General features: G+C 42.1%; 1 protein-coding gene across 4 annotated transcripts in view; it reads left to right on the top strand.

Annotated features, from left to right (window-relative positions):
- fam107b (family with sequence similarity 107 member B) overlaps positions 1-26,781 on the top strand; it is a 67,069-nt gene that overhangs the window by 29,460 nt on the left and 10,828 nt on the right. Inside the window, exons 1-2 of one of the 4 annotated variants that reach the window (XM_061970453.2) lie at positions 20,014-20,176; positions 23,890-24,061. In XM_061970453.2, the coding sequence (XP_061826437.2) occupies positions 20,134-20,176; positions 23,890-24,061 (215 nt within the window). In that variant the 5' untranslated portion in view covers positions 20,014-20,133. Of the gene's footprint in view, positions 1-20,013; positions 20,177-23,889; positions 24,062-26,781 lie in introns of those variants that run through there. The other 3 variants (XM_061970454.2, XM_061970456.2, XM_061970455.2) reach the window with 3 other exon arrangements.

The raw sequence follows: 26,781 nt of genomic DNA, 5'->3' as shown, positions 1-26,781 counted from the left end.
GTAGCGTTTCTTCTCTATAAATATACTCAAGTAAAAGTATGTTGCATTAAAACTACTCTTAGAAGTACAATTTATCCCAAAAGTTACTCAAGTAGATGTAACGGAGTAAATGTAGCGCGTTACTACCCACCTCTGATCATTAATTGCCACAATGTTTGTCGTGATCGCTCCAAGGGAAAAAAAATAGTATTTGGTGAGATTTGTGTCATTTTCTGCATCGAACCAAAGCCGAAGGAACATGAGTTAGTGAGCTAGGCTGGGACGATGAAACTGGACTTTTAATGCCATCACCTGCCTGGTAGATGGTGTGTTCACGGCCTTTTCAGACTGGTAAGTTTGAATTAGGGCATGTAGCATTTAAGTGTTAGGAAAAAAAGCAATGCCACTATTCATAGATCAATAACTGAGAAGACTATACATATTTCTCACATTAATGCAGAGTGTATTTCAGGTCTAAAATATATTTAGTTTAAAACAAATTTCTCCAGTCCTGTAGACTTACCCTTGAGATGACGACAGTCTTCTTTTTCAGATGTAAAATTCCAAGGTGTTGCTCCCACCCTAATTTGGTTTGCCCGTGAGCCCTTACTGATTTTGCATTCCTCTATCTCCGTTGACTAGATAGAGGACACATTTGGCTATGAAAAGTGCGGTAGCTTACTCAAATCTCTCGTCAATTGGATGTGCTAATATGGATCAATTCCACCATTTTTTTTTTTATTCTTTCAAAGTAGCGAGCCTTTGGAATAGGGTACAGTCTCTGGTTGAGTACAACTATGTAAACAAAAGCTTTAACCAGCAACAATGGCTACCTGGCCCTGACAATGCTTTGTAAAATCACATGCCCTTTTGAGCCCTATTGTAAACTATATGTTTCTACTTGCATTTAGTGTCAGTATATTATTTCGCTCTGCATCTTGGTTGTTGATTGATCATAGTTGATCTACGTGTCACACTGGAAGAAACTGGTATTTTAATGCAATATTATTATAATGCATGTTGTTCCATTCCATGGGCAACCAGCAGAGAGCCTAAATGATGATTCATTCTCCTTGGAAGAAGACCAAATACAGATCTTCAACTCGTGCCTGACAAAGACCAAAACGCCCTGTAGTAATGTAATTCTATGGGGTGGAAAATCTCTCTGTGTTATCACACACACACACACACACATCCTAGAAATAGAACCTTAGCATACACTGGCCTGCCTCACATGATAGATACACTATCTGTGATACTATGGTGGCCTTGTGTTCTTGCATGGCTGCACATCTGTTTTATGACCCTCAAAACCCTGGTTGTAAATTCCCATAACCCAGCGTCTCCCTGGTGACATCAGGGAGAGAAATGGGTGTCCCAGCGAGGCTTCAGACTCAGGAAATACAACAGAACTGTGATGTGTGTGTGACTTCTTAGTCCTTAATATGGTGATTGTTAAGAGAATACTCTACAGACCATGGAAATTCGTATCAATAACGTTTTGTTTGCTGCGCATCTACCAGTAATTGGAGCTTCACCACTCTGCAGACCATAAAGTTTAGGCCTAACTAGTTTGCTACTGACGTTCGTATCAATAAAGTTTCTGTTTTGTTTGCTGCATCTATTAGTAATAGACAACAGACAACACAGTTCGGGTCCAACTTGGAGTACAGTGTGATCTCAGGGCATTCAATCGATCGCAACTGGACTGCTTGGTTTGTCTTAGAAGGCGTTTCGCCGCTCATCCGAGTAGACTTCATGAGTTCGTGCTCATGACTTAGATTGGTCAGATCTAGTCTTAGACTTTGATTGGTCAGATCTAGTCCAGCGGCTGGTGTCAAAACCCCAAATATTTATACATCAAAAACCAGGAGTGTGTGCCTGGGCAAGGATGGTTTCGCCCTATCGTAGTGAGAAAAACAACTGTTTTAATGCAAATGAGCAATCCTACTGTCAAAGCCAAGGACAGTCGTTAAGGTGTAATTTCTCCTCGTTAGCATTGAGGTATTGTGTGACAGATCGATGGCTGTGGATAGACTACTACCAGGCCAAAATAGACAGAATCCCCCACGTAAGCATTCCATTCTGTGACCAGAATGTTTCTAACTTCTGTTATTCGTTGGAGGCTAAATTGCAGAGTCTTTTAGGAATGGTAGAAAGGACAGTGTTGTATGTGGGAGACAAGTGGTTAACAGTACAGTGTGGAACTGTTTTGAATGAACTATGACATGGCTGTAACTATTGTGCAATACTCTCAAAACTTGCGAAAAGTGAGTGAAGCAGCGTTCCCTTGGCTGCCAAATTTAGCGTGTCAGTTATTCTTAACGGACTTGGAGAAGGCATTCGACCGTGTCCCTCGGGAAGTCCTGTGGGGAGTGCTCAGAGAGTATGGGGTATCGGACTGTCTGATTGTGGCAGTCCGCTCCCTGTATGATCAGTGCCAGAGCTTGGTCCGCATTGCCGGTAGTAAGTCGGACACGTTTCCAGTGAGGGTTGGACTCCGCCAAGGCTGCCCTTTGTCACCTATTCTGTTCATAACTTTTATGGACAGAATTTCTAGGTGCAGTCAAGGCGTTGAGGGGATCTGGTTTGGTGGCTGCAGGATTAGGTCTCTGCTTTTTGCAGATGATGTGGTCCTGATGGCTTCATCTGGCCAGGATCTTCAGCTCTCACTGGATCGGTTCGCAGCCGAGTGTGAAGCGACTGGGATGAGAATCAGCACCTCCAAGTCCGAGTCCATGGTTCTCGCCCGGAAAAGGGTGGAGTGCCATCTCCGGGTTGGGGAGGAGATCTTGCCCCAAGTGGAGGAGTTCAAGTACCTCGGAGTCTTGTTCACGAGTGAGGGAAGAGTGGATGGTGAGATCGACAGGCGGATCGGTGCGGCGTCTTCAGTAATGCGGACGCTGTATCGATCCGTTGTGGTGAAGAAGGAGCTGAGCCGGAAGGCAAAGCTCTCAATTTACCGGTCGATCTATGTTCCCATCCTCACCTATGGTCATGAGCTTTGGGTTATGACCGTAAGGACAGGATCACGGGTACAAGCGGCCGAAATGAGTTTCCTCCGCCGGGTGGCGGAACTCTCCCTTAGAGATAGGGTGAGAAGCTCTGCCATCCGGGGGGAGCTCAGAGTAAAGCCGCTGCTCCTCCACATCGAGAGGAGCCAGATGAGGTGGTTCGGGCATCTGGTCAGGATGCCACCCGAACGCCTCCCTAGGGAGGTGTTTAGGGCACGTCCGACCGGTAGGAGGCCGCGGGGAAGACCCAGGACACGTTGGGAAGACTATGTCTCCCAGCTGGCCTGGGAACGCCTCGGGGTCCCACAAGAAGAGCTGGACGAAGTGGCTGGGGAGAGGGAAGTCTGGGCTTCCCTGCTTAGGCTGCTGCCCCCGCGACCCGACCTCAGATAAGCGGAAGAAGATGGATGGATGGATGGAGTTATTCTTAAATTAAATAAGGCCTTTGTCATCCAGATTTCATTTTGGTAAAGCACGCTTGTACTTGTATGTGCCTTTTTTCTTATCTAATTGGTTCCTTCTGTCTTTGCATGCATTGGCAGACCGGCTTTTTATCCTGCGGGTGAGTTGAAGTGCAGCCATTTCTGTGCGTGTACTGCACACGTGCACAAATGTAGCCTGGGTATGTTTGTGAGGGTCTGGACAGTATATGCTGCCATTGTTTTGGGAATTCACTCTAGTACGTCACTGCGCTTTCCCGCTGTGATTTATCCACGTCGTCATGGTGGGAAGCTTTGTGAGTGGGCATGTAGGTACTTGCGATCTGTACAGGAAGTGAGCTCATTGTCACCACTAGCCCCCCCCCCCCCCGGGTCTCCTTCGCTTTCTGTCACACTTTGTCCTACACACACATGCACCCCCCTTACAGCTGTCAATTAAATGCCTATCTTTGAGCTTTAATTAGTGCTGCTCCTGTTTATGGCTGAATGACTGCTTCATTAACACACAGACTGCTGGGCGCATACCCGGATCTGTCCGTCTTGTAAAGGGTGTGTGTGAGAGAGAGAGAAGTGAGAGTGAGAAAACAGGGTGTGGGGGTTGCTTTGGGGGTATTGATGATGCAATTTCCCCTGAGGGGTGGACCTTCCATCTGTCAGTAGACTATAGGCGAAAAAATGGAATGTACAAGACGAGTGTGTTCTATATTATTAACAGTGTCAATCAGACTGAGGACAATACCCACTCCAAATGGTCTTTTACGGCTCACACTAAAGAGACCAAACCACCTGGAAGATGCCGACCTATCTGTTTTGCAAACATATGCCTTCCTGCTTCATGCTGTGGAAAAAAACATCCTGGTGTGTTGATGACAGAATGGGTGTGGTCAGCTGCAGCTGACAGAGCTCTACCCCAACCTGTGCAGAGCTCTCAAAGGCCACACTATACTGTAACTACCATGGACAGGAATAAGGAGTCAGATGGTACTGCTTGCATGAACGGAGCAGAATTACCAGTTGAGACTAAATGTATTTATGTGTTGGAAACATCCAGTGACTAGTAGTGTAAATAGCCAAACACAATCAGTTCTGGGATGCTGATTCAACTCAGACTCAGATCTTCAAATTTTGACAGGAAACAATTGTGTTCAAGCAGTTGAAGTAAGTTTTGAGTGTAAAACATGAGACTCAAGTCCAGAGAAAGGTTCCTTCCAGCCTCTGTTACGGCTCTATTACTCCCCCGGGGAGCTGTGGCTTAACTTCAAGCCTTTCTGTGTCGGCACTGTTCCACTGGAACAGCAACACAAAAAGCTAAAGAAAAACAAAACACAGCCACGCTGATGGTTTGTATGACTTGAGAGAGATTGTTTACATATATTTTTGTGTAATTCTGAAGTTTACAACCGTAGCATTCCAACTTTAGAGGTTCCGGTGGTTACTGCCTTCGCTGTTATTTTGAGTTCTCGGTATGTGAGAGATGTATAATAATTTGTTGCATTTCATGTAGGACACCATGATGTCATCAGTTGCTTGTAAACCACACATGTCGTTTCATTGAAGTTATTGATTCATTCACTTGTTTCCTTAGAAACTGCCACACATGCAAAGTGAAATATAATCTTTGTCTCTTCATTGATTGAACATTTCCTTTAGTTTGTGAAATTAGTCAAGTGCCAGCCATGTGAATGACAAGGAAAGAGTGAAGTAAACAGTGGAAAGCACTCTTCAGCCAACTCCCCTTTCCACTTCCCGCTACCCTTGTGACTGTCTGACCCAGTTTTACTCCTTTCATATAACTTTACTCTCCTTTTATGCCTGAATGATTTTTATGTAGTATCCTGATTCTCCTGGATACTTTTCAGAGACTTGGGTCTTTTAGAGGCTCATTATGTTTGTGTTCCCCTGTGCCCTGCCTATGATCGGAGGGTGTGTTCATTCCCAAGAGCACTGGACAAAAATGTTGTAATGGGATTCCTGGAAGAAATGTCAAGTGTTGTCCCAAAACAGTCCACTGGGAGAACACAACACCCCTATAGGTGTTTATATTGAAAATACACTCTGCAGTGATGACCAGTCCTACAGTTATTTTGAGATAGGTTCCAACATGCCTGTGACCCTGAATGGAGTGGATTCACTGTACAAAAGCTGGCAAAAGTACGGTAAAACCTGAGAAACCGGTCATTGCGTTCCATGGAACCCGAAGGATTGATCCAAACCCGCATGACTTTAGAATCAGAATCGGTTTTATTGCCATTGTTTGAGAACGGGTTCACAAACTAGGTTTTTTTCTTGGTGCAATCGTACAACATAAAACATAACACAGAATAGTGATAATAATAATAATAATAATAATAATACAATGGAATAATATAACCCTAACCGCTAAAGCCAGGTTTCATTCTGTGGTATACCTTGAAAATTGGTCTGAATAACAATGGAACTAGGGTTGCAAAGGGGTGTAAAGTTTCCGTTAAATTTCCGCAAACTTTCCGGAAATTTACCACGGGAAGTTAAGCTCGGGAAGTTGAGAAATTTTTATCATTTTTTGATTATTCAAAGTGGGACATCGTCCGTCTTATTCTGTAGAATAAGATGATAATCTTGTAAAACACTAATGCAATGCCACACACAGATATAAATAGTCAGCTAAACGATCGGAGTAGTCTTTAAAAATCTTGTACTGATGGACAAATGAATAGAAATAGGCTAAATGAATAAATGAACAGTCAAATCAGCATGCTAAATCAAACTATAAGCTACATTCTTGTATGACAACAGAATGGCTAGCAGAACAGAAGGCAGAGGAAACTACACCTTTTCATTTACTATTTGCTACTTGAACTTTACACATCACAAAAAAGGTCAATTCGGATCGCTAACGTTGTTAGCATAAATGAATGAGATTTAACATAGAGAAAATTAGCATCACGGCTAACGGAGAAATATTTTGGGTTCATTATGAGACTGTGGTGGTACATAAACCTAGCTAGCTCGAGATATTGGCACCAAAGTCATTGATCAAGTGCAGGAACAGCTAGCTAGCTTGAGTGTAAGTCTGCTGGAGTAGTCTACAGTCATACAGTAACAAGCTATTACACTTAAATACCATAGATCAATTATATTTACCCCATCAACACTTACCTGACTGGATGAAGTCCTTGGGCTCAAATACTAGTTTGGCCTCAATAGCCCTGCTGTAGTGTGTTGCATGCTGGGAATTATCTGTGCATGTGATGGAGGAATGCACAGTGAAGGGTTGAAATTCAACTGAATTTGTATTAAATCAGGTTGTTTTAGCTAATAATCATGCTGCAAGATCTAGCATGTTGCATTCAATGTTTATTCCTGTTCATTTCCCATTACCGTATTTTCCGCACCATAAGGCGCCCTGGGTTATAAGCCGCGCCTTCAATGAACGGCATATTTCAAAACTTTGTCCACCTATAAGACGCCCCGTGTTATAAGCCGCATCTAACTGCGCTAAAGGAATGTCAAAAAAACAGTCAGATAGGTCAGTCAAACTTTAATAATATATTAAAAACCAGCGTGATGTGGGCGCGCATGGAGTCGTATATCAACATGGACGGAGCTGCGTGAAAAAAGCCACCCGGCCTCTTCGCGTAAACTTACCTTAACCACTCGCTCATCTTTTCTTCATCCATCCATCCCTTCGAGTTAGCTTTTATGATGACGCCGGCTGGAAAGGTCTCTTTTGGCAAGGTCTTCCTTTTGAATATCACCATGGGTGGAAGTTTCTGGCCATTAGCATGGCAAGCTAGAACCACAGTGAAGGATGACTTCTCATTCCCTGTGGTGCGAATATTCACCGTACGTGCTCCCGTTGTATCCACAGTGCGGTTCACAGGAATATCAAAAGTCAGTGGAACCTCGTCCATGTTGATAATGTTCTCTGGCCGGATCTTTTTTTCAGCTATCTTGTTTTTACAATATGCACGGAAAGTAGCCAGCTTTTCTTGAAAGTCTTTAGGCAGTTGCTGTGAAATAGTAGTCCGTGTGCGGATAGAGAGATTGCGTCTTTTCATGAACCGGAAACCTGTCGCTTAGTAGGAGCCATTTTGTGGTCTTTACAGATGTAAACACACAAAGGAAATGAAACGTAATATCCGCGCGCTTCTTCTTCTTCTACGCGGGCGGGTGGTTGCTTACAGTAGAAGAAGAAGCGCTTCCTGTTCTATGGGGGCGGGTGCTTACCTTGGCGGTTGCTTGCGTAGAAGAAGAAGCACTTCCTCTTCTACGGGGAAAAAAGATGGCGGCTGTTTACCGTAGTTGCGAGACCGAAACTTTATGATAATGAATCATAATATTAATCCATATATAAAGCGCACCGGGTTATAAGCCGCACTGTCAGCTTTTGAGAAAATTTGTGGTTTTTAGGTGCGGCTAATAGTGCGGAAAATACGGTAATTCCCGTTAATTCCCATGGAAACTTTCCAACTTGGTATATTCTAGGGATGTCCCGATCCAGGTTTTTGCACTTCCGATCCGATACCGATATTGTTTTTGCATTTCCGAACCGATACCGATACTGACCGATACCGATACTGACCGATACTGGCCTATGCGAGCATGTATTAATGTTTAAAGTTATTTAGCCTACTTAGTTGTCAGAATCATGTTGAAAAGGGTTTTAGTACTCTTGATAACAACTAGCCAGCTGAATTAGGGGAGTTTGAATAATACACAATGGTTGGTAACAAGAAACTGACCTGTTTATTCAAGGATAAACACAAAATAGACAAAATGATACATGACAAACAGAAATGGCATCATTGAACTAGGGCTGGGCGATATGGCCTTTTTTTAATATTGCCATATTTTAAGGCCATATTGCGATACACTATATATATCTCGATATTTTGCCTTAGCCTTGAATGAACACTTGATGCATATAATCACAGCAGTATGATGATTCTATGTGTTTTGATTGATTGATTGAGACTTTTATTAGTAGGTTGCACAGTGAAGTACATATTCCGTACAATTGACCACTAAATGGTAACACCCCAATAAGTTTTTCAACTTGTTTAAGTCGGGGTCCACTTAAATTGATTCATGATGCAGATATATACTATCAGATATATACTATCATCATAATACAGTCATCACACAAGATAATCACATTGTATTATTTACATTATTTATAATCCAGGGTGTGGAGGGTAAGTGTCAAAAAGACAGCCAAAAGAGTTTGATATGAGAATAAATCTAAAGTTAAAATATAGGGTAGAAATGCACCCATTTGCAGGAAATGTAGTCTTGATTTTCAAAATGTTCTTTCAAAGCTTGCATGTCTACATTAAAACATTCTTCTTCATACTGCATTAATATATGCTACTTTTAAACTTTCATGCAGAGAAGGAAATCACAACTAAAAAAATCACTAATTTTTTCATACGGTGTTGATGTGGACATTTTTGCCTCAGCATTTTGATGGTGTGGACGTGTGGCACCAAATGGAGATACGCGTCTCGACAGACGTCACAATATTTGAACAATGATGACGAAAACTGTTTTCTCTGTCGTGTCGGTGTGTTGAAAATTGTTATGCGCTTATTTTTTTATTAGATTTTGTGCGTGGCATAGATTTGCTATGCGCAGAGGACGCTTAAACAGTGTGCAATTGCACAGGCGAGCACCTTAGAGGGAGCGTTGCTCGCACGGCTGCACTAGCATCACAGCTAACGTTAGCCATGCTGCTACCTCTCTGCTCGGGGAGGACGTATACATGTATACGTATACGTATGTGACGTGTGTCGTGACAGTATGTGACGTATGACGTGACAGTATGTGACGTGTGTAAGAAGGTGCACTTGCTGTCTGTGAGAGGGAGACACAGGAAAGAGTGAGAAGAGCCTGTCGTGTAATGCCAGCAGCTAAAAGCAACTGCGTGAGATTCCACAAATCTGTGGATGTGTTGAAGGTGTGCTGTAAAATGCGGAACGGAAATTAGGGAGCAGCAGAAAAGTGGAATGTATTATTTAAATCGGTGCGTTGGAAAACACGGACCGGAGTTTTTTTTAAAACTGGATCTGGATCGGCATTTTCCCATGCCTTGCCGATACGCAATTTTTGGCAAATATCGGCAGCCGATCCGATCCAAATATCGGATCGGGACATCCCTAGTATATTCCCAGAATTTTGCAACCCTAAGTGGAACCCTTCAAAGTCAAAGGGTTTTACTCACAACGGCGGCCAATAATCCCTGAGACGTGATCTGCTAAGCTTTTTGTGTCATAATCCAACACATTTTCAGCTGCAATTGTTGCAAAAGGGGATGACTTTTTGGAGGTGAATTTAGTAGCGTCGACAACAGTAGGGCTGTTATGCAATTAAAGACATTTTACACATGTTAGTGTTTCTTACGCACATTAGCTTTGTGTGTTTCTAGCTATCCAGTTCGCTATCATTAGCTAACATTGTTTGTGGCACGACAACAGCGTTTTTGACAAGCCTAAACACCAAACAAATTCCTCGGACCGACAAGCAATTTTCATTTTATATAATTGAGTCGTTGTGAAAAACATTGATACTTAAAAAAACAAAACATGTTCTGTTAAACCACTAATAGTAACATAAGCTAGCCGGTAGTGTTCTTGTACTTTTTGGTTTAAAAAATGTAACTTTGGGTAAGTTGCAAGCCAAGGTGTCGTGATCCGACATTGACATTGGTATCAGCTAGAGATGTTCGATAATGGCTTTTTTGCCGATATTCCGATATTGTCCAACTCTTAATTACCGATTCCGATATCAAGCGATACCGATATATACAGTGGTGGAATTAACACATTATTATGCCTAATTTCGTTGTGATGCCCCGCTGGATGCAGTAAACAATGTAACAAGGTTTTCCAAAATAAATCAACTCAAGTTATGGGAAAAAATGCCAACATGGCACTGCCATATTTATTATTGAAGTCACAAAGTGCATTATTTTTTTTAACATGCCTCAAAACAGCAACTGGGAATTTGGGACATGCGCTCCCCGATAGAGCATGAGGTGGTTGAGGTTGAGGGGCGGGGGGTGTATATTGTAGGGGGTGTATATTGTAGTGTCCCGGAAGAGTAAGTGCTGCAAGGGGTTCTGGGTATTTGTTCTGTTGTGTTTATGTTGTGTTACGGTGCGGATGTTCTCTCGAAATGTGTTTGTCATTCTTGTTTGGTGTGGGTTCACAGTATGGCGCATATTTGTAACAGTGTTAAAGTTGTTTATACGGCCACTAGAGATGCGCGGATAGGCAATTATTTCATCCGCAACCGCATCAGAAAGTCGTCACCCATCCGCCATCCACCCGATGTAACATTTGATCAGAACCGCACCCGCCCGCACCCGCCCGTTGTTATATATCTAATGTAGACGATGCAAGGCATTAGTGAGGTTATAAAGCTTTTGCCTGTTAAAGAAAGGAGACTGATCCAATGCAGCACAGACATTCGCGTGCCACGCTGTCACGACCCAGACGCACACCAGTGCGCAATCATATGGGAGCCGCGCTGAGCGCACCTCCAAGCGTGTCTCGCTGCCGGCGACGGCCGGGTATGGGCCCGACGCTCCAGCGCCATCCATTTTCAGGGCTAGTTGATTGGGCAGGTGGGTTGTTACACACTCCTTAGCGGGTTCCAACTTCCATGGCCACCGTCCTGCTGTCTATATCAACCAGGGTGAGCCCCACCGCTTTCGTGAGTGCACTGCGCGCGGAGTGACCCCTGTTACGCGCCCCCGGCAACAGGGGTGGCGGGCAGGTAAGCTGCACGGGCGGAGCGCGCGGAGTGACCCCTGTTACGAGCCCCCGGCCACGGGGGTGGCGGGCAGGTAAGCTGCTTACCTGCTGCGCGTGACGCCGGCCGCGGCGAAGGCGGACGAGGCGGGGTGTCGGTGCGGTGGGCGCGGTGGTGACCCTGGACGTGCGTCGGGCCCTTCTCGCGGATCGCCTCAGCTACGGCTCCCGGTGGGGCCCTCTCGGGGGAAGGGGCCTCGGTCCCGGACCCCGGCGAGGCGTCCCTTCTCCGCTCCGTAAAAGTGTCCATCTCTTTTTTTTTCTTCTTCTGTTGTGGCATATGCTGCAGGTGCCTGCTCGTTTTTCGTATGTGGGTAACAACATTTAACTATGTATATATATTTACCAATTGGTTTAACTGCCACCCGCCTGAATCTATTTAAAATCTAATTTTTTTTAATTTCAACCGCCCGACCCGACCCGCGGATAAAATCTAATTTTTTTAAATTTCATCCGCCTGATCCGCGGATAATCCGCGGACTCCGTGGTTGTGCCCGCAAACCGCGCATCTCTAACGGCCACCCTCAGTGTGACCTGTATGGCTGTTGACCAAGTATGCATTGCATTCAGTTGTGTGTGAAAAGCCGTAGATATTATGTGACTGGGCCGGCACTCAAAGGCAGTGCCTTTAAGGTTTATTGGCGCTCTGTACTTCTCCCTACGGCCGTGTACACAGCGGCCTTTTAAAAAGTCATACATTTTATTTTTTGAAACAGATACCGATAATTTCCGATATTACATTTTGAAGCATTTATCGGCCGATAATATCGGACATCTCTAGTATCAGCCGATACTCAAGACTGCAATATGGTATCGGAACTGAAAACAGCCGTAAAATTAACAAGTTTTTCCATTGAAATATTCACTTTGACCATAGAGTCTCATCAGTTTTCCAGGTTTTTGTCATGACTTGGTCTTGGGTGTGTGCTTTTCCGGGATGCAATGGGAAGTTGGCTCGGGCGAGACGGGAATGTAAGTACATTTTTTATTTAAAGACTATAAATACAAAGAAAAGGATCAAACAAAAGCGCGCACAGTGGCGGAGAATAAACTATGAAACCAAAAAGACTATAAACATGGAACAAAAACTTACTTGGCTTGGACAAAAATAGTTGCATGAAGAATGGACATGGAAAGAAGTGCCAGGCATGGACAGAGCATAAATGTGGTGGGGTTGTCAGAAAGACAAACTGAAAAACACTGAACTTAAATACTACAGACATGATTAACGAAAACAGGTGCGTGACGTGACAGGTGAAAACTAATGGGTTGCTATGGTGACAATCAAGAGTGCACAATGAGTCCAAACGTGGAACAGGTGAAACTAATGGGGTAATCATGGAAACAAGACAAGGGAGTGAAAAGACAGAAACTAAAGAGTCCAATAACTAAACAAAACATGACTTAAAACAAAACATGATTACACAGACATGACAGTTTTTTATGTTCAATTATAGTTTGTTAGTGGACAAAAGAAACTCAATGAAGTATGAAATATGTTTTTGAAAATACCTGCGGTGTTGTGGGCGGGGCGTGACTTGGTTAGCGCTCCAAGGTGGACTTTAAACAAATGGTGTCTGTATCTGTTTAACTGGAAACAGAAGCGAGGGTAAATACAATATTTAAAGCTCGCAGTGGAAAACGCAGGGCTCCAATTTGAGGTTGCAGGACCCCTTTGAACTCCCTATGTCACTTCCCCTCTCCCTGGGGCCACGCAGGAAGTCGGAGCACATGTGTTAAGCTAACGGACACTTCGACAACACTGCCAGTCTTTGAGTCCCTGCACCCCCCCCCCCCCCCCCCGCTACTGGCATGAACAAAAACCACCTTTGATGTGCACAGCATGCGTGCCCCCGTTTACAGCCACAAGCTTATCTACACACATCCCTACTTACTACCGCAGCACTCAGGAGATTTATCACCTTCCAACCTTGGCAATGGTGTCTTTTTTGGATTTTTGTTTAGAATGTGTTTAGTTTTAAGAGATGCAATGAGAAACTACGAGTAAGCATGCATGACATTGTTTAGTAAAAGTCTCTTCTTGGAATTCAGTCCTTTGGAAAAATGATGCCTCAAAAGTACAACATAAGTTCATTTCAGTTTGCTTTGACTTTGACTTTATGTGCTTTCAGTTTAAACCTGGATGTAGGGCTGGGCCAGGGGTCGGCAACCCGCGGCTCCGGAGCCGCATGCGGCTCTTTGATCACTCTGATGCGGCTCAGCAGCTTTCTTGCTGAACCCCCCGATTTTCCCGTGAGACTTCCGGATTTCAGTTTCTCTCGCAGAAAACTCCCCCGGGATTAATATTCACCGATTATCACCCTTACAGCTATAATAAGGGCGTACCATGATGGTACAACATTTGGCACCTTCTACAATTTATATTAACAGCGTGCCAGTCCAACACTTGTTATACAGTATACATCTTCTGCTTCCACACGTACGTGACAGCAAGGCATACTTGGTCAACGACAAACACATTTCAGGAGAACATCTGCACCTTAACACAACATAAACACAACAGAACAAACACCCAGAATCCCATGCAGCCCTGACTCTTCCGGGCTACATTATACACCCCTGCTACCACCAACCCCCCCCCCCCCAACCCTGCTCCCCCACACATCACCCCCCACCCCCCGACACCCCCTCCGTGCGTCGGTTGATGTGGGCGGGGTTTGGTAGTAGGGGTGTATAATGTAGCCCGGAAGGATTGTGTTCCATCTTAGAGGTTCCACTGCATAATGTGTCAAAATTGCCTATGTCGTTGACTGCGTGACAACATGCACTGGACCCAGGGTGGACCACTCCTCTGTGCATCAGTTGGGGACGTCTCTGTGCTGCTGGACTGGACTCTCACTATTATGTTAGATCCACTATGGACTGGACTCTCACACTATTATGTTAGATCCACTATGGACTGGACTCTCACACTATTATGTTAGATCCACTATGGACTGGACTCTCACTATTATGTTAGATCCACTATGGACTGGACTCTCACTATTATGTTAGATCCACTATGGTCTGATCTCTCACTATTATGTTAGATCCACTATGGACTGGACTCTCACTATTATGTTAGATCCACTATGGACTGGACTCTCACTATTATGTTAGATCCACTATGGACTGGACTCTCTCACTATTATGTTAGATCCACTATGGACTGGACTCTCACACTATGGGGCGGTATAGCTCGGTTGGTAGAGCGGCCGTGCCAGCAACTTGAGGGTTGCAGGTTCGTTCCCCGCTTCCGCCATCCTAGTCACTGCCGTTGTGTCCTTGGGCAAGACACTTTACCCACCTGCTCCCAGTGCCACCCACACTGGTTTAAATGTAACTTAGATATTGGGTTTGTATGGACTGGACTCTCACTATTATGTTAGATCCACTATGGACTGGACTCTCACACTATTATGTTAGATCCACTATGGACTGGACTCTCACACTATTATGTTAGATCCACTATGGACTGGACTCTCACTATTATGTTAGATCCACTATGGACTGGACTCTCACTATTATGTTAGATCCACTATGGACTGGACTCTCACACTATTATGTTAGATCCACTATGGACTGGACTCTCACTATTATGCTAGATCCACTATGGACTGGACTGTCACACTATTATGTTAGATCCACTATGGACTGGACTCTCACTATTATGCTAGATCCACTATGGACTGGACTCTCACACTATTAACTAGATCCACTCGACGTCCATTGCACCGGTCGCCAGGGGGTGGTGGGGTCCCCCCACATCTGCGGTCCCCTCCAAGGTTTCTCATTGTTATCCCAGAGTTTTTTCTTGCCCTGATGTGGGATCTGAGCCGAGGATGTCGTTGTGGCTTGTGCAGCCCTTTGAGACCCTCGTGATTTAGGGCTATATAAGTAAACATTGATTGATTGATTGATTGATTGAGATCTTCAGCCAATGCATCTGCAGGTGTTTGGGCCTGATATAAATGTGTTTTTGACGCGTGCAAAGTGTTCCTAACCAGCCATCAGAGGGTAATAAACACGGCATTGTGGCTGCATATGCTCATCAAGCACCCTTTTGTGTATAATGTCTCCTGCGTACAGCATGTTTATCACAGGCAGCTTTGTTATGTAATAGACATGATTGCATCATGCCCATGGAAGGATGTCGACCTCTAGTGGCGCTTTGGATGCACTGCAGCAGCACGCCTTGTTTTGATTTGAAGGTCAGCTTCACACTTGTCTTTCTCCCTGTAGAAATAAGCTGTTTGTGTGTGTTCAATGCTCGCCCTGTTGGCTATGTTAAAAAAAGAAGTTGTTTTGCATGACAAAAGAAGAAATGCAAAACATAAAAAAAAATAGAAAGAAACATAAGTGAATAGACTGCCTGTGAGTATACTTTGTGCTTTTGTTTTCTAAGATTCTTGCACATAGAAAATATATATATATATATATATATATATATGTATATATATATATATATATATATATATATATATATATATATATATATATATATATTAGAGATGCGCGGATAGGCAATTATTTCATCCGCAACCGCATCAGAAAGTCGTCAACCATCCGCCATCCACCCGATGTAACATTTGATCAGAACCGCACCCGCCCGTTGTTATATATCTAATATAGACGATGCAAAGCATTAGTGAGGTTATAAAGCTTTTGCCTGTTAAAGAAAGGAGACTGATCCAATGCAGCACAGACATTCGCGTGCCACGCTGTCACGACCCAGACGCACACCAGTGCGCAATCATATGGGAGCCGCGCTGAGCGCACCTCCAAGCGCGTCTCGCTGCCGGCGACGGCCGGGTATGGGCCCGACGCTCCAGCGCCATCCATTTTCAGGGCTAGTTGATTCGGCAGGTGGGTTGTTACACACTCCTTAGCGGGTTCCGACTTCCATGGCCACCGTCCTGCTGTCTATATCAACCAGGGTGAGCCCCACCCCTTTCGTGAGCGCACTGCGCGCGGAGTGACCCCTGTTACGCGCCCCCGGCAACAGGGGTGGCGGGCAGGTAAGCTGCTTACCTGCTGCGCGTGACGCCAGCCGCGGCGAAGGCGGACGAGGCGGGGTGTCGGTGCGGTGGGCGCGGTGGTGACCCTGGACGTGCGTCGGGCCCTTCTCGCGGATCGCCTCAGCTACGGCTCCCGGTGGGGCCCTCTCGGGGGAAGGGGCCTCGGTCCCGGACCCCGGCGAGGCGTCCCTTCTCCGCTCCGTAAAAGTGTCCATCTCTTTTTTTTTTTTTCTTCTGTTGTGGCATATGCTGCAGGTGCCTGCTCGTTTTTCGTATGTGGGTAACAACATTTAACTATGTATATATATTTACCAATTGGTTTAACTGCCACCTGCCTGAATCTATTTAAAATCTAATTTTTTTTTATTTCAACCGCCCGACCCGACCCGTGGATAAAATCTAATTTTTTTTATTTCATCCGCCCGATCCGCGGATAATCCGCGGACTCCACGGTTGTGCCCGCAAACCGCGCATCTCTAATATATATATATATATATATATATATAGTATATATATATAGTATATGTATATTCAATTCTGTTTATTAAGAGGACTGCTGCTTTTACAAAACTCAAAACCAGTGAAGTTGTCACGTGTATATTGTAAATAAAATCCAAATACAACGATTTGCAAATCCTTTTCAACCTGTTTTCTTTTTTGGATTTAATTGTAAGTTCTGTTTGCTTATTTGATTAGTTCTGACGGCATTATATTTGGCATCGTTGGTAACGTGAAGAAGATGTGGCTAAAATAAATGTCTGTGAGCAAAACGAAGGACATGAGCCTTGGTTAAGACCTCGGAGGGAGCAACAATTGTCATTGAATTCTTCCATAACTATGTGCTGCCATTGGAATTATTTTCTAAGTATTTGTGCACAACCAACATTAGATCCATTGCATAGTGGAAAAGTGTTCTGTGGTCTGACGAGTCCACATTTCAAATTGTTTTTGGAAACTGTGGACGTCGTGTCCTCCGGACCAAAGAGGAAAAGAACCATCCGGATTGTTCTAGGCGCAAAGTTAAAAAGGCAGCATGTGTGATGGTATGGGGGTGTATTAGTGCCCAAGACATTGGTAACTTACACATCTGTGAAGGCACCATTAATGCTGAAAGGTACATACAGCCTTTGGAGCAACATATGTTGTTATCATGGACGCCCCTGCTTATTTCAGCAAGATAATGCCAAGCCATGTGTTACAACAGCGTGGTTTCATAGTAAAAGAGTGCGGGTACTAGACTGGCCTGCTTGTAGTCCAGACCTGTCTCGCATTATGAAGCCTAAAATACCACAAAGGAGACCCCGGACTGTTGAACAACTTAAGCTGTACATCAAGCAAGAATGGGAAAGAATTCCTCCTGAAAAGCTTCAAAAATGTGTCTCCTCAGTTCCTAAACGCTTACTGAGTGTTGTTAAAAGGAAAGGCCATGTAAAACAGTGGTAAAAATGCCCCTGTGACAACGTTTTTGCAATGTGTTTCTGCCATTAAATTCTAAGTTAATGATTATTTGCAAAAAAAAAAATGAAGTTTCTCAGTGTGAACATGAAATATCTTGTCTTTGCAGTCTATTCAATTAAATATAAGTTTATAAGGATTTGTAAATCATTGTATTCTGTTGTTATGTACAAATTACACAACGTGACAACTTCACTGCTTTTGGGTTTTGTAACATTCATTGAGGTAAACTGAATTAACTGATTAAGAGAACTGCTGTATTTAGTCTGTGTTGATGCAAGTTGTGACAAACACGAGAACAGGAAGTGAACATATATATATTAGTAAATGCAACAAATGGCAAAATGGGTAGGATGTGCTTTGTCCTACTTTTTTTCGGACGTGTAGCAAAGAGGAATGACAATATCATGGGATGTATTATATTGCAAGTGTAGACATGTTCAAAATAAAGCAACCCACCAACATATTTTGAAAGAAGTAGCCTCAAAATGTGTAAAATATTATAATCTTATTTCAAAACGGCGCATATTAAACATGAGTGACAGTGTTTCCCACAGGACAGGCATCTATTTGTGGTGGTGTGGTCGGGGGGCGGGGGGTGGCGGCGGCAGCGGCGATGACCAAGAAGAACGCAGAGTTGGAATATAATTACAACATTTTATGTACATATTTATACACAGATTTGAACAATTAGTGATTCACTGAAATATATTTATTAATTGTGGTTCTTACAAAAAATATATCTTATAAAATATAAAAGCTAAAATGTCTCTTAAAGCTCTGCCCCTTTAATTAGTGAATACTAAATAATTTAACTTTAGCCTACTACTACAACAACCATATTATTTACCAGCAACATGAAGTGAAACAGAGGCAGAGGTGTCCTGCCACCGTCAGTCAACCTCCTCCTCCTGCTGCTGCTGAACAGGTCGCACCTGTGGTCCGGACTGTAGGCCTACCTCCTCTCCAAGTCGAGCCCTTTTCGGCCGTTGAAAATATTTTTCTATACTCATCTGTGTGAAGGAGTGAACATCCAACATTAGAATTTATTACTAACGAGCAGAAGCGCTCTATGTACAGTGCCGTCTAACCTTAAGCGGCAGCAGCTCAACACATGCAGGGTTCAACGTTAAGGTTTTTTTCTACTTGCCTGACTTCTCAAATCTACTTGCCCCAATATTTTTACTTGTCCTGCCTAGGTTTTTTTCTGGCTGTGTAGTGCTCATGGCTTATATCTTACTAAAATTATTCCCGTTGACTATTTACAACACTACACAGTATTTATTATTATTATTATTATTATTATCTATAATTACATTTACCGGTAAATGGCATTGCATACATGTAAATTTAAATGCTATTTCACATTATTTGACCAGTAGCAGCTACACTCATCTGAACAGGTCAGCCACCTGTTTAAAGCCCGATCACAGTTGAAATCTTGAAATGGCCAAAACATTAACCTGGACAACATTTTAACAGCTGGTTGGCTCAGATTTTATTCTTTTCATTGCATTCACATGCTGCAGTGGACAGTGGACAATTTAGCTTCAGTCCATGTGTGTTTATTGACAACAGGGTTATAACCTGGACACGTTAGCTCGTCGGTATGAAAACACGTGACTGTTATTACGTGCGTCTGCATATATTTAACTTAACGTTAAATATATGACGAGCCGCGAGCGGTGCAGCTATAACCTATCTACCTATAACACCTGTAAAAATGAAGCAATGCTACCACGGTAGCAAGCGTTAGCTAGCCGGCTATGAGCCACCAAGCTGCTAACTATCGCCAAAGGGCACCTTTTAAGTTTTTTCCCCCATGGCATCCTGGATCAAGGCTTTCAGCAGCTTTTGGACGTTTGAGGTAGAAACGTAGGAAGCGCCATCATTATGAAAAGTAGCCGGCGAGTATTTTGATTCCGTCCTTCCGTCCGTCCCTCTTCCTCTTCTTCTTCTTCTTCTTCTTCTTCTTTTTCTTCTGGCCCACCAGGTGAATTAAGTGCTATTGGCAGAGTTACAATGCATAGTAGGCTACCGCCACCTACTGCACCGGAGGTGTAACTACAAGCAACATTCACAGAGCGTCCCATTGCTTTTATGAGCGGTCGAGCGAGTCAAAAGCCGAAAAATCCATTTGTGGCGGACGTAATTCTTTCATGGCGGGCCGCCACAAATAAATGAATGTGTGGGAAACACTGAGTGAGATGATATGGATGGAGGAGGAGCAGCATAGAGAGTGTGTGTGTGTGTGTGTGTGTGTGTGTGTGTATGTGTGTGTGTGTGTAGCTATAAAAGACTTCTAACCAGCTCGACTTGGTAGCAGACATCGGTGCAGGACAAAGCAGATCTCCTTTGCAACTCTGTGATTGAAAAGAACAAGAACTAGTTTTCCACAGCTTATTCCTCGATTAATCAAAGCCAGATAGAAGCCATGGCAACAATGTTCAGGTACCTGGTCTTTCCCCATCTGCAGGGTGAGTTTGCAACATTATTTCAAACCACTTTTCAGCTGTTTTGGTGGTCTGACTTGTTGTTGTTGTTGTCTTTTTTTTCAACCTTTGACTGTTTTAGTGATGTATTGTTCAGTGGGTCGTGTTTCTCATTCGCCCGTCTTTCTGTGGTCATCTTTAATGCCTTGAAGTTGTTTAAACCCACTTATTTATAAGACTGAAAGCCTAAGTCAGGTATTTCTGCATACAATAGCTGAGTAAATGAAATGCTATAAAACATGTCTACAATATGTTGTGTTCTGTCTCCATGACAGCTTGTGCAGTATCATTGATTGATGTCAACCTTTTTGAATAATTTCGTTATTATGTAAATTTGTAGCAAAAGAGACCAAATAAATGTTGTTTTCATTGTTTTGCATGTGGCTTTTTTGTTTTTTTCTCAACTATTTTTTTTTCTTTCTTCCATGTGGGGACAATTACGTAACGAGTCCATCCACCACTAAAGTGGCCGTTCAGAATCTTTTGAACACGATCCAGAGGATGACTTCATTAAAAAAATTGTAGCGGGAGTAAACTGTATTATTATGTATTTTACAATGTACTGCTTTTATATTTCCTGTATTTTATATTATTACCGTATTTGTCGGAGTATAAGTCGCACCGGAGTATAAGTCGCACCTGCCGAAAATGCATAAGCTAAAAAGCAAACTGGCCGGCATGCATAAAACGGCAATGAAAATCGTAGGGAGGAAAGAATATGAACCTATACAGAGCATCTATGAGCAGGCAGTTAGGAAAAAAGCTAAGAAAATTATTTCCAACTCACAACATCCACTCTTTCCTGAATATGGAACCCTGCCATCAGGGAGAAGACTCCGGGTCCCACTATGCAAATCTAACCGCCTTAAATTATCATTTGTTCCAGCCTCCATTAAGCTGACCAACAATGTGCAATAGAATTTTAATACATAGGTTAGCACTTTTTTAGCACATAGCACTTTAGCACATAGCACTTTAGAACTAAGCACTTTAGCACACAGCACTTTATCCATGAGCTCTAGTGCAATGCACATTGGTACTTTATCTTTATCTCCATACTGTAGATTTTATGCCTACATCAAAGTGCCACCTATGTCTATCAAGCTCCATGTTGTGATGTTTAAATGTTAGTTGTATGGTTGTGGTTGTGTCTGTGCTTGTGTTTTTCTTCTGTTGTTTTTGGGTATGTTAAGAAAGCAATGATGCACTGTGCCCAAGACAAATTTCCCCGCGGGGACAATAAAGTTGAACCTTGACCTTGACCTTGATAATAAATAAGGAAAAAAACATATATAAATTGCACTGGTGCCCGGCCAAACTATGAAAAAAAACTGTGACTTATAGTCCGGAAAATACGGTACTTTAAACTGTTTTATATTTAAATTTTTTATCCTGTAAAGCGTCTTTGAGTGCTCTGAAAAGCGCTATACTAAATAAAATGTATTATTATTATTATTATTAATAACATTCACTGGCACCCAGGTGGCCTAATGCAGTGTTTTTCAACCTTTTTTGAGCCAAGGCACATTTTCTGCGTTGAAAAAATGCGGAGGCACACCACCAGCAGAAATCACAAAAAAATATGACTTTAAAGCATAACCAAGCATGCATCAATATAGCTCTTGTCTCAAAGTAGGTGTACTGTCACCACCTGTCACATCACACCCTGACTTATTTGGACTTTTTTTTTGCTGTTGTCCTGTGTGTAGTGTTTTACTTCTTGTCTTGCGCTCCAATTTTGGTGGCTTTTTCTCTTTTTTTGGTATTTTCCTGTAGCAGTTTCATGTCTTCCTTTGAGCGATATTTCCCGCATCTACTTTGTTTTAGCAATCAAGAATATTTCAGTTGTTTTTATCCTTCTTTGTGGGGACATTGTTGATTGTCATGTCATGTTCGGATGTACATTGTGGATGCTGTCTTTGCTCCACAGTAAGTCTTTGCTGTCGTCCAGCATTCTGTTTTTGTTTACTTTGTAGCCAGTTCAGTTTTAGTTTCTTTCTGCATAGCCTTCCCTAAGCTTCAATGCCTTTTATTAGGGACACTCACCTTTTGTTTATTTTTGATTTAAGCATTAGACACCTTTTTACCTGCACACTGCCTCCCGCTGTTTCCGACATCTACATAGCAATTAGCTACCGGCTGCCACCTACTAATATGGAAGAGTATTACGCGGTTACTCTGCCGAGCTCTAGACAACACCGACACTCAACAACAACACATCATTTGCAGACTATAATTTCTGCTTTGAAAAAAATATTTTTAACCCAAATAGGTGAAATTACATAATCTCCCACGGCACACCAGACTGTATCTCACGGCACACTAGTGTGCCAGTAAACACTGGCATAAAGAGGTCTCCTTCGCTTATATGGAGAGGCAACATGACAGCGTTGTACAGTATTATTGAGTGATGTCAGCCTTTGAAATTATTTCGTTATTATGCAAATTTGTAGCAAAAGAGACCAAATAAATGTTGCTTTCATTGTTTTGCATGTGGCTTTATTTCTCTTTTGAGTCCATCCACCACTAATGTGGTCGTTCAGAATCTTTGAACACAATCCAGAGGATGACTTCATTAAAAAATTGTAGAGGGAGTAATAGGGGTGTAACGGTACGTGTATTTGTATTGAACCGTTTCGGTACGGGGGTTCCGGTTCGGTCCGGAGGTGTACCGAACGAGTTTCCACACCAACATATTACGTAACGCAAGTTGTGTAAGCACAACACACGGCATGCTAGCAGCTAACGGGCTAGGATAGACTGACCATACGTCCTCTTTTCACCGGACATGTCCTCTTTTGCGGAGCTGTCAGGGCGGAGTTTCTTAAACGCCTCAAATGTCCGGCATTTTGAGTTAGGGTTGCGTGTATTTTCAATGTACGTTCAGGGTTAAGAAGGGGTTAAAAACAAAACAAACAGCAGCATTGGTGAGGGAGGGTCAGAGACAGAGAGAGAGAGAGAGTTATGATAAACGCGCATGCGTCGCCAGGCTCTGCTTTTTATTCATAGATTTATCACATTTAATTTTTTATTATCTATAGCAGGGGTGTCAAAAGTGTGCCCCGGAGGCCATTTGCGGCCCACAGCTAATGTTTTAAAGGTCCACGGCACTTTCTAAAAATACTATTAAAATAAACAAAAACATAAAAAAAGTTAAATAAAAAAGCTTAAAGGTTAAATGTAATTTAGAAAAAGTTGCAATGTTGACTAATAAAACAAAGCTAGTTTTTTTTCTTTCAAACTGTCATTGCTCAAAACATAATATTGAATCAAAATCAATGTTATTATGAATTATTGACCTATCCAAGGTTCCCATTACTTCACATCAAATATTTCACTAAGAAAAATATTTTTGGTGGAAGATTTTGCAAATTTGGTAAATAAATAGCCCAAAAATGTATATTTTGTTGTTTTCTTACTGTACTGAAAATTAACCGAACCGTGACCTCTAAACCGAGGTACGTTACACCCCTAGGGAGTAAACATTCACTGGCCTAAAGAGGTCTGCTTCGTTTATTTGGAGAGGCAACATGACAGCACAGTTCTAAAAAGGTTGTATGACAGTGAGCGTCATCTTCTTTATCGCTTTGGCAAGTGTACCTAATAAAGGGAGTTGTCCGGAACAAAGTGTTCTCATATTTCTGTTCCCTTTCATATATAAAAGGTGCGTAAAGACTTTGGTGTCTTGTCTGGTTCAGATTCGCGTGACCCTGGTCTGTCGCTGTCACCAGGGAGGAGTGTCATGGCTGAGCCAGACTATCTGGAGGGAGACTGCGACGAGCTTATCAAACCAAAGAAGTTGATCAACCCGGTCAAGAACTCCCGGAACCACCAGGACCTGCACCGGGAGCTGCTCATGAACCAGAAAAGGTCGGTCAAATGTGTACTTTGTCACATCTTGGAATGCCTGTTAAAGAGTCCATTTGTTAGGATTTGGGTATACAGTAGAATGCAATAATATTTCAGGATTATTGCCTGGGAGGTGAATCTCTTATCATTGAACAGCTAACTCCACAGTGACTTTATTGTTGCTTCAGCCATATTGTACTGAGTAGACATTCTGTGAAATAACTTCCTTTTCTGAAGTGGCACCACGTAGAGAAGCAAAACCCTAGTGATTAGTGATGGGTTGATGAGGCGTCATGAAGCGTTTCGACACATTGCAAAACTGTATTGATACTGTGTCGATACTGTGTCACTAAATACTGACATCTGCTGGACATTAAAAATCCCTACAGGCAACCTATGGACCGACTCAACTGACACTGATTTGATGCCCTAGTACAGGGGTCACCAACCTTTTTGAAACCAAAAACTACTTCTTGGGTACTGATTAATGCCAAGGGCTACCAGTTTGATACACACTTAAATAAATAAATATATTGTCATTTGTAAGTTACACGTAAGTGTGATTTAAACAAGAATAGCTAAATAAATACATTTATATATATAAAAAAATGGGTATTTCTGTCTGTCATTCCGTCGTACATTTTTTTTTCCTTTTAGGGAAGGTTTTTTGTAGAGAATAAATGATGAAAAAAACACTTAATTGAACGGTTTAAAAGAGGAGAAAACACGAAAAAAATTAAAATAAAATTTTGAAACATAGTTTATCTTCAATTTCGACTCTTTAAAATTCAAAATTCAACCGACAAAAAGAAGAGAAAAACTAGCTAATTTGAATCTTTTTGAAAAAATTTAAAAAATAATTTATGGAACATCATTGGTAATTTTTCCTGATTAAGATACATTTTAGAATTTTGATGACATGTTTTAAATTGGTTAAAATCCAATCTGCACTTTGTTAGAATATTTAACAAATTGGACCAAGCTATATTTCTAACAAAGACAAATCAGTATTTCTTCTAGATTTTCCAGAACAAATTTTTTAAAAGAAATTCAAAATACTTTGAAATAAGATTTAAATTTGATTCTACAGATTTTCTAGATTTGCCAGAATAATTTTTTTGAATTTTAATCATAGTAAGTTTGAAGAAATATTTCACAAATATTCTTCGTCGAAAAACCAGAAGCTAAAATATTTATTATTCTTTACAATAAAAAATAAATAAATTTACTTGAACATTGATTTAAATTGTCAGGAAAGAAGAGGAAGAAATTTAAAAGGTAAAAAGGTATATTTGTTTAAAAATCCTAAAATCATTTTTAAGGTTGTATTTTTTCTCTAAAATTGTATTTCTAAAAGTAATAAGAAGCAAAGTAAAAAATAAATGAATTTATTTAAACAAGTGAAGACCCATCCATCCATCCATTTTCTACCGCTTATTCCAAGTGAAGACCAAGTCTTTCAAATATTTTCTTGGATTTTCAAATTCTATTTGAGTTTTGTCTCTTTTAGAATTAAAAATGTCAAGCAAAGCGAGACCAGCTTGCTAGTAAATAAATAAAAATCAAAAAATTGAGGCAGCTCACTGGTAAGTGCTGCTCTTTGAGCTATTTTTAGAACAGGCCAGCGGGCGACCGATCTGGTCCTTACGGGCTACCTGGTGCCCGCGGGCACCGCGTTGGTGACCCCTGCCCTAGTATATACAATAATATAAACCAAGTCATTTAGGATTATTTCATATCTTCATTTAAATAAAAATATATTTTTATCATTTTTAGATACAGTCAATAAATAATGTGAACATGTATCATAACATGGAAATCTAAGAGAACGTGTTGTGGATGATTGTGGACTGGGAATTGTTTTAATTTTATTTTCTTACACATTTTTATTAAAAAAAAATAAAAAAAAAGTTTTTCCAACATATTACATTTTAGACGATTTCTCTTAGTTATTATTTCTCCGGCTGTAGAAAAGAGCCGCTCACAGGGCACAGAGGAGGCGACACAGTTGGCGTATCGGTCACGTGACCAAAACAGCTCATGATCGGTCACGTGACTTTCTAAAAGCGACACAGGGTTTTGCTCTATGAGCTCGACGCATGCGCCGATGCATCGGTGTTGCCGGACCCATCACTACTAGTGATGTGCCCTGTGAGCGGGTCTTTTCTATGCCGGAGAAATAATAACTAAGAAGAGAAAGCGTCTAAAATTGAATACGTTGGAAAAACTGTTTTTTTTTTTAATAAAAATGTGTAAAAATAAATAAATAATAATTTCCAGGTCCACAAGCATCCTCATCCACAACACGTTCTCTTAGATTTCCATGTTATGATACATGTTCACATTATTTATTGACTGTATCTAAAAAAGACAAAAAATATATTTTTATTTAAATGAAGTTATGAAATAATCCTAAATGAAATACAATGACATGTTGTGGATCGGTGGAGGGAATACTTCGAAGACCTCCTCAATCCCACCAACACGTCTTCCTATGAGGAAGCAGTGCCTGAGGAATCTGTGGTGGGCTCTCCTATTTCTGGGGCTGAGGTTGCTGAGGTAGTTAAAAAGCTCCTCGGTGGCAAGGCCCCGGGGGTATATGAGATCCGCCCGGAGTTCCTTAAGGCTCTGGATGCTGTGGGGCTGTCTTGGTTGACAAGACTCTGCAGCATCGCGTGGACATCGGGGGCGGTACTACTGGATTGGCAGACCGGGGTGGTGGTTCCCCTCTTTAAGAAGGG

The sequence above is a fragment of the Nerophis lumbriciformis genome, linkage group LG10 (assembly GCF_033978685.3).
Source record: "Nerophis lumbriciformis linkage group LG10, RoL_Nlum_v2.1, whole genome shotgun sequence".
Taxonomy (NCBI): domain Eukaryota; kingdom Metazoa; phylum Chordata; class Actinopteri; order Syngnathiformes; family Syngnathidae; genus Nerophis; species Nerophis lumbriciformis.
This window is presented reverse-complemented; position numbering and strand designations above follow the sequence as displayed.